The 7,827-nt window shown below is 34.5% G+C and overlaps 1 protein-coding gene across 1 annotated transcript; it reads left to right on the forward strand.

Moving 5' to 3' along the window:
• Positions 1–557: 557 nt before the first annotated feature.
• On the forward strand, positions 558–5,864 carry PDE135 (Xanthine/uracil permease family protein). The gene is made up of 14 exons (XM_086425118.1): positions 558–972; positions 1,707–1,804; positions 1,917–2,093; positions 2,536–2,636; positions 2,772–2,847; positions 2,930–2,986; positions 3,063–3,247; positions 3,365–3,461; positions 3,557–3,643; positions 4,201–4,259; positions 4,468–4,559; positions 4,651–4,728; positions 4,920–5,080; positions 5,445–5,864. Exons 1-14 carry the CDS (start codon positions 840–842, stop codon positions 5,664–5,666), a joined length of 1,623 nt encoding a protein of 540 aa, XP_086281244.1. The 5' UTR covers positions 558–839; the 3' UTR covers positions 5,667–5,864.
• The last annotated feature ends 1,963 nt before the right edge of the window (positions 5,865–7,827 follow it).

Consider the following 7,827-nt stretch of genomic DNA (forward strand, 5'->3'; position numbering starts at 1 on the left):
TTTTTTGTCTTGGTCAAAGATTTTGAAAATAGATAAGTACCAAACTCCTCTTAAACTCTCAAATTTAAAATTAAAATTTAACAGTGAAAATTAATATTTTTAAAGTTTTTTTTTTCTACAATTCATAGAATTTTGTCATCTACATCCGTGTGGTCAAGGGTAGATTTTCAGTGAGGGCAACGTGCCCCACTCAAAATTTCCAAAGTATATAAACATCACGAGATAACAAATAAAAAAAATTCATCGTTATTACCCCCATAAAAAGTATTTACTCTTATTTGCCCACACAAAAAATCTTCCACTCTTAAATTCCCTCCACATTGGCAAAAGCCTGGCATTATGTCTTAGATGCCAATAACTCAAGGACCCTTAGTAAGAATTCAAATCTTACTAAGTTGGTACGGTTAGACTTACTCATATGAAAATACACCACAAGTCCACAGTGGAAAAAAGACTAAACAGTTAAGGGCTTAAGGGGGGCAGATTCGTAATTTTAAGATAAAGACAGGATTATTTTAGAACAATGAAATTTCTATGAAAAAAAGTAAGCAATGAAAACTGAAAACGTCTTCAATCTCAAAGCAAAACTTCCTGAAGAAGTGTGAAAACCCACGCGCTTAGCCATACGTAGCTCCTCGTTCCAGACAAATCTTAAAACGTAATTCTCTCTCTCTCTCTCTCTCCTCTCTTTGAAGTACAGTTGAACATTAAAGAAATTCTGAAGTCTTCGAAAGCTTCGAGGGGATCAAATTAATTCAGAGCTTAAGATCAACATCTCTACTGCTTCTGTATTTGTTTTTCATCCCTCGGTGTTGGTGTGAAGAAGAAGAAGAAGAAGAATGGGGGAAACGAATCCCCAGCCTCCGCTAGCTGCTGCAACGGGACTACCTACAGGACCAAGAACTGTTGCTTATCCTCCACAAGAACAACTCCATCAACTCAACTTTTGCATCCACTCTAATCCTCGATGGCGTGAGTTCTACTTTTTTCTTTTTTTCTTTTTTGTGTCATTTTTGCTGGGTTGTGCTATTTTAATTAGATCTCAATTCTCAAGTACGTTGAGAATCTTATTTGATATGTTCTGGATTCTGGGTCTTTTTTGGTTTAAGGTCTACTGTGATGTTTTATTCGAATCTTTAATTTTCAAATATACTTTGATTTGCTTCAACAGATGTTTTGTTTATTTCAAAGTCTGCTTTTGGGGTTTTTAGTTTATGGGTTAGAGATTTTGTCTGATTAACTGCAGTATATTATCAGATTCCAGTACAACTTTCCATTTGTTGTATGTGCTTGAGAGAGATTAATTTTTTCTAATTCTTCTCTCTGGGTTTTAGATTTTTAGATGAGATTCTGAGCTTTAAAAAAAAAAATTAAATTAAATTAATAAAACATTAATTTCTTTCTTGATTTTGTTGGTGGTGTTCAAATTAATTTCTAATATTGAATCTATATAACTGCCAAAAGATTTTGAATTTTCAATCTCAGTCCTCTTATTTACCATACTTAATTTTCATTCAGTGGTCACCCTATTGTTGCATCCAATCTTAATCTATATAACCTTTTTTTTTTTTTTTTTTTTTTTTTTGTAAATTTCAATCTCACTCCTCTTAATTACCAGACTTATATTTCATTTATTGCTAAGATTAAGGAGCTTGATGGTAGTTTATGCTCTCCTTCAACTAATTGCCATTGATGAAATTTTACAGTGGAAGTAGTTATACTTGCTTTCCAACATTACATCGTGATGTTAGGAACCACGGTCATGATTGCCAGTATTCTCGTTCCACGAATGGGTGGTAGTAACGTAAGTTCTCTGTTAACGTCCCACTACTCATCCAGGCACAGAAACTAAAATTATTGTAGAATTATTAATCTAAAAAAATTTGGATTTCTCTGTTTGGTGGAATTATGAACAGGGAGATAAAGCCCAAGTGATTCAGACATTGGTGTTTATGGGAGGAATAAATACGCTTCTTCAAACTCTTCTCGGAACACGACTTCCTACAGTTATGGGTCCATCCTTTGCATTCTCCATACCTGTGATGTCTATCATAAAGGATTTCTCTGATAGTGCCTTCACAAGTGAGCATCAGGTACGTAAATATTTTTCATGAAGAAAATATGAGAGGGGATTTCTCCAATTGCTTTCATGACTTGATCTAGGGTTTCGCATTCACAATATGTGTTTTAGGTAGATTTTAATTTTATGCGTATAATTGACGTGGCGATGGAGTACAGTGTCTAAGTTTCTCTAGTTACATTATGATTGCTAATAAGAAGCCTATATAACCTTGTTGCCAAATAGTTGAACCGATTCTGTAATGCACAACGTTGCTAAACAGATTCCATCTTTTGCAATCACAAACTTGGCTATGAAAAATAAAACTAAAGTTGCGACACACACCCCCCCCCCCCCCCCCCTAATAGGTGTGGTGTTATGGATTTGATAATTTCCTCGTATCATTGATGCCCCATCACTTGTTTTGGAGCCCCTAGATGAATTTCAATGCTGATCAATTTTCAGAGTGCTTGCAGAGATTTGAACACACTATGAGAGGTATACAAGGATCCTTAATCATCGCTTCATTTCTCAATATCGCCATTGGATTCACCAGGGCTTGGGGGAATTATACAAAGTAACACACTATTATCTTAAAGTTCTGTTTTTTTTCCTTCTTATACCTTGAGAGAGGTCAAGGCAGAAAGTGTGGCTGCAAAAGTACTTGGATGTATTAGATTCTTGACATTTACTCTTTTGATTTCTTGTTCAGGTTCTTCACTCCTGTTGTTATAGTTCCAGTTGTTTGTGTTGTGGGTCTTGGGCTATTTCAGCGGGGCTTCCCCGAGGTATCTAATTCTCTTTGCACACTTCTATACCAGGTTAGCTAGACAAACTATTATGTGACAGTCTTGTTTGTGTTCTCTTCAGGTTGCGGAGTGTGTGGAAATCGGTCTGCCCATGTTACTTCTGCTGATTATCTTCCAAGTAATGTATCTTAGTTTATTTGATACGTTACTGAAAAATATAAAAATGTGAACGATAAATATTGTTCTTGTTGCAGTATTTGAGGCACCTAAGCGAGAGATCACGTACCATGCTTGAGAGATTTTCCCTGCTCTTTTGCATTGGTATTATCTGGGCTTTTGCTGCTGTGCTCACTGTGAGTGGTGCATACAATGATGTCCGCCCACTTACTAAGATGCACTGCCGCACTGATCGTTCCTACCTTATTTCATCGGCTTCATGGTATGTTCTAGACTATGGAATTCTACCTTGTTAATTGGTATTTCATTCTCCTCGTTCAAAAAATTAGATCGATTCTGATGCCATTTTTTTTCTTTTTGGGCTCTGACTTGTTTCTAGGATTAAAATCCCATACCCATTTCAGTGGGGTGCACCCATTTTCAGGGCAAGCCATGTCTTTGGGATGATAGGAGCAGCATTTGTTTCAACAGCTGAGGTTAAGATTTATTTCTACTTTTCTTTTTCTCTGGTGATACTGAAAGAAACTGTTGTTGGGTGCTGACTATATTTCTTCATTCTTGTCCCATTCAGTCAACTGGAACATATTTTGCCGCTGCACGGCTTTCAGGTGCTACACCCCCTCCCTCACATGTGCTTAGTCGAAGCATTGGTCTTCAGGTTTGTCTTCAGTTTGAGAGTTTCTGGAATTTTTCGATGCTCCGTATATATATTTTTGTCTTCTTGATGGATTGCATTGTCATGACTCATGGCCTATAAAAACTTACATGTGTGACGCATACGTTTCATCAATTAGTTAGAAATTATCATTTAATCTTAGTTTATGAAAGAGTTTGAACAAGAATCTGTTTAGACAACTACATATGTTCGATTACATAAATAATTACGTAGAAGGAAAAAAAAATGAAGAAGAATGTTGGCATATGTTTTTCACAGGGGAGATTCTTGAAAGATGAAACTGGTATTCAGACAATAAAAAATAAAAATAAAAATCCTTGATTGAGTAAAAATTAGTTAACATGAAAAGTGTGCATTAAAATTTGGTACAACATTGCTTTTATAAGTCACTTTGTATATGGAAGATAATGGAGCTTCTCCATTTTAAGTCTGCAGACTTCAAAAAAAGTTGTTGAGGTAACCTGAAGTAGGAAATCGTCTCGAGTAATTAATTAGCTATATATATATTCACCTAAATACATGTTTCTTTGTGACTTCAGGGTATTGGAATGCTGCTCAATGGGATATTTGGGACTGTTGTTGGCAGTACTGCATCCGTGTAAGGCAGTCCTGAGCCTATAATCATCATATCCGTTCTGTTTTCCTTGGTCCATCTCAGTTCTATAGATTTTTTTTCTCACAAAGTTGTAAAAAAATAACAAAAAACATAAGCCATTGTTATTTTCCCTGCACCTTTCCCTAACATCGTCATTAATAGGTACTATTGTAAATTGTTTACATTAATAAATTGTTGAGAATCCTTACAGTGAAAATGTTGGCCTTCTTGGGCTGACACATGTTGGGAGCCGCAGAGTGGTCCAGATATCAACCGCTTTCATGTTCTTCTTCTCCATCTTTGGTTTGTTACCCAGACTTCAATATTAATATTACTGCAAAGTCCACACTCCAAGCTATTGTCAAATGTTTGATTATTTTGTGATCTTTCTCAGGGAAATTTGGGGCATTCTTTGCTTCAATCCCTCTCCCAATATTTGCTGCCACCTACTGTGTACTGTTCGGACTTGTTGGTGAGTTTGCAGTCGAAAGTTTCAGTATTTGCACGATTATCAACATCATTATCACCATTCACCACCACACTTATAAAAAACATGCAGGGAAGCATTTTTATGTATTAGCACTTTCATCGTTTAATTTTTTATTTTTTATTTTTCAACTCTTTTTGACATTTAATTCTTTTTATTTGCCCTTTATCTTGTAGCTTCCACTGGGATCTCATTTATGCAATTCACGAACAGTAACTCCATGAGAAACCTCTACATCTTGGGTCTCTCTCTGTTCCTTGGAATTTCAATTCCTCAGTATTTTGTTGGGTTCACTGCTACATCTGAACATCCTCCAATTAAAACAGCTGGTGGATGGGTAAGTGATAGTATCTGGCTTTATTACATATAAAATCATTCTATATTTTCTTAAATTTATTAAAAGTAAGAATTTCCTTTGAAATGTATTGAACTAAATTACTCAAGCTCTAGTTTCCTCGATCTCATTACAGACATAATGGTCTTTCAAATAGACAAACCAGCCTCTTTTTGTTTTTTGTTTTTTGTTTTTACTAGACCTTTAGTCATTGGCACCTAAGCTTTGGTTTGTCTATTTGAATGACTTCTTAGTGGTCAACACCTAAGCTTTTCTAACCAATTATTACGTCAAATCACAATACTTTAAATTCATCGTTCACAAGTGACCCCTTTGATTTCATAATTTTTAATTTGGGTATTTGCAGTTCAACGACATTTTCAATACGATCTTCTCATCACCTCCAACAGTGGCAATGTTGGTGGGTACAGTGCTTGATAACACACTCGATGCTAGGCACACAGGCGATGAGAGAGGGTTGTCTTGGTGGGTTCCATTCCAGCACAAGAAAGGGGATGGCAGAAATGAAGAATTCTACAGTCTTCCTCTTAGGCTACATGAGATGATCGCCACCAGACTTCTTAACTAAATACTTGTTTTACTTTATTTCTTTTCAATGTACATTTTACTTAATTGTTTAAAATGCTTGTTATTTTAACAGTAAATGTAGTTGTTTTCAAAGCCATAGACAATTATAGCTTACATGGATCAAACACTATAGATTCTTTTTCTTTGAGATATAATTGGGGAGAACGATATGTATATCTCTGCAGGAGCATCTTCTCGACGACACATTGTTATTGGGTTGGTTCCCTTTAGATGTCCATGACGTGGGTGCCATGGGTTTAAAACTTGTCCAAGACTGAGACGTATCACCCGAGTTAACTCGGTATCGGAGCTGAATGAAATTAATTCAAGTCATTTTTTTTATCGAGATTTAGTACTTCATGTTCAATGTTTTGATTTTTTGAACAAGATGTCTCAAACGTATCGTCCGAGATGACTTGGTATCGGGCCTGGTTGGGATGAGACACAAAACCGAGTTTTAAAACCATGATTCAGACATCTCTGGTTGCTGTCTGCAAAACTTCTAAATTCACAAAGTTTTGCGGTGACTGTCAGCAAAATATACATGGTTTCACTGCGGTTGGGTGGAAAAATTAAATGTCGTCACAAGGATTTTTAGTGAGAGTAGAAAATTATTCTTCATGGAAATTGATGATTCTAACAATAAAAATTATCCTTCTTTTTGTGAAAATTTTATTTCCTATTCATTCTAACGTGCAATCAAATGTATCTTTAAGACCCACTTTGCAAGAAATCAGATCAAACAAAAATCATTAAATTTCGAACTAAATGTACTCATTTTTTATTCATTTATAATGATTTTTTTTCCCTTTTTAATGATCTCCATCAAATGTGGGACCAATTGAGGAGAGATTTTTTGCTCACAAAAATATCAAATTGCACCAAACTTAAGAAAAATCAATTAGAAATTTCACAAAATCTCAAATGATCAATCGCACCCAAGTTTAAGTAGGGTGTTTTGCAAATAGGAGATACCCTTAATATACATGGATTCGTATGATTAGTCGAATCATAATCCTGTAAAATCCGAATTGACGTCTCTAGGAAAAGAAATTTCTCATTTAAGATTTCCCATAGATTCATTTAGTTTTTTTAAGTAAAATAAAATTTATTTAATAAAACACAACTGAAGACCCCTGTAGAAAGACATTGGGATTTAATCCCTCTATGGATATCGAGGGCACATTTAATTTTAATTATACTCTTCCAAGATGAATGACTTTTTAATTTTATTATCTTTCCTCTTATAAAGCCCTTTTAAAAATTCCCTTTCAACTTTATTATATTTCCTTTGCTATCCATTTTCCAATAGGTGCTTGTTGTATACACCCACTTTTTTGCTGCATGGACTCATTGTACTTGTGGCTGTATGCTGCAAAAATTTGTCGGCTAATTTCACCCACCGATTTATTTTAAAACTTAATAGTAACCTACCGAATGTTTCCATAAGTTTTGGTAGATACATATTGAACATTTCCAAAAAATTATTCAGTAATAACCTATCGAACGTTTTTCACATGGGATCTCGTGGAAGGAATTGTTCGGTATGTAATTGTCGATCTAAAACATTAAATTCAGTAGAAATATACAGAAAAAATATGCTATCATACGATAAATACATACCGAATAGTTCTTTACATGAGATCTCATGTGAAAAAATGTGTTCAGTATGTACCTATCGAAATACTGATGATTAGCTCGACCCTGACTTACCGAACATACTAGAAATTTTAAAAAATAAAAATTGATGCAAATGATAAAGATAAAATCGATTTTTAATATGGTTCATTTGAAAAACGATTAAAAAAAATTCTAAGAATAAAAGATGATAAAAATAAATGATAAAAACACACTTCCATCTATCAAAAACTTAATTATACCAAATAATGATTTAAAAAATAATCAGATTTTAATAAATATATCCCCACAAATGGATCAAAACACCATCTTTTAATGAATTACAGAAGGAAAATCAATTGGTTATGTGGAATCGGTTGAGCTTTAATTGAATTTTTCGATAAGGATGTTTCGCTAGGATTTGATATGCTTCGAATAGATAGAAAGGAAAAATTATGTTTGTTTGATGAGTGTTAGGTGGGTGTATGCAGTAAAACATAATAAAACTCAAAAGAGTATTTACGTACTTACACATGCATTATTGA

The sequence above is a fragment of the Akebia trifoliata genome, chromosome 2 (genome assembly GCF_017979445.1).
Source record: "Akebia trifoliata isolate Shusen 1 chromosome 2, ASM1797944v1, whole genome shotgun sequence".
Lineage (NCBI taxonomy): Eukaryota > Viridiplantae > Streptophyta > Magnoliopsida > Ranunculales > Lardizabalaceae > Akebia > Akebia trifoliata.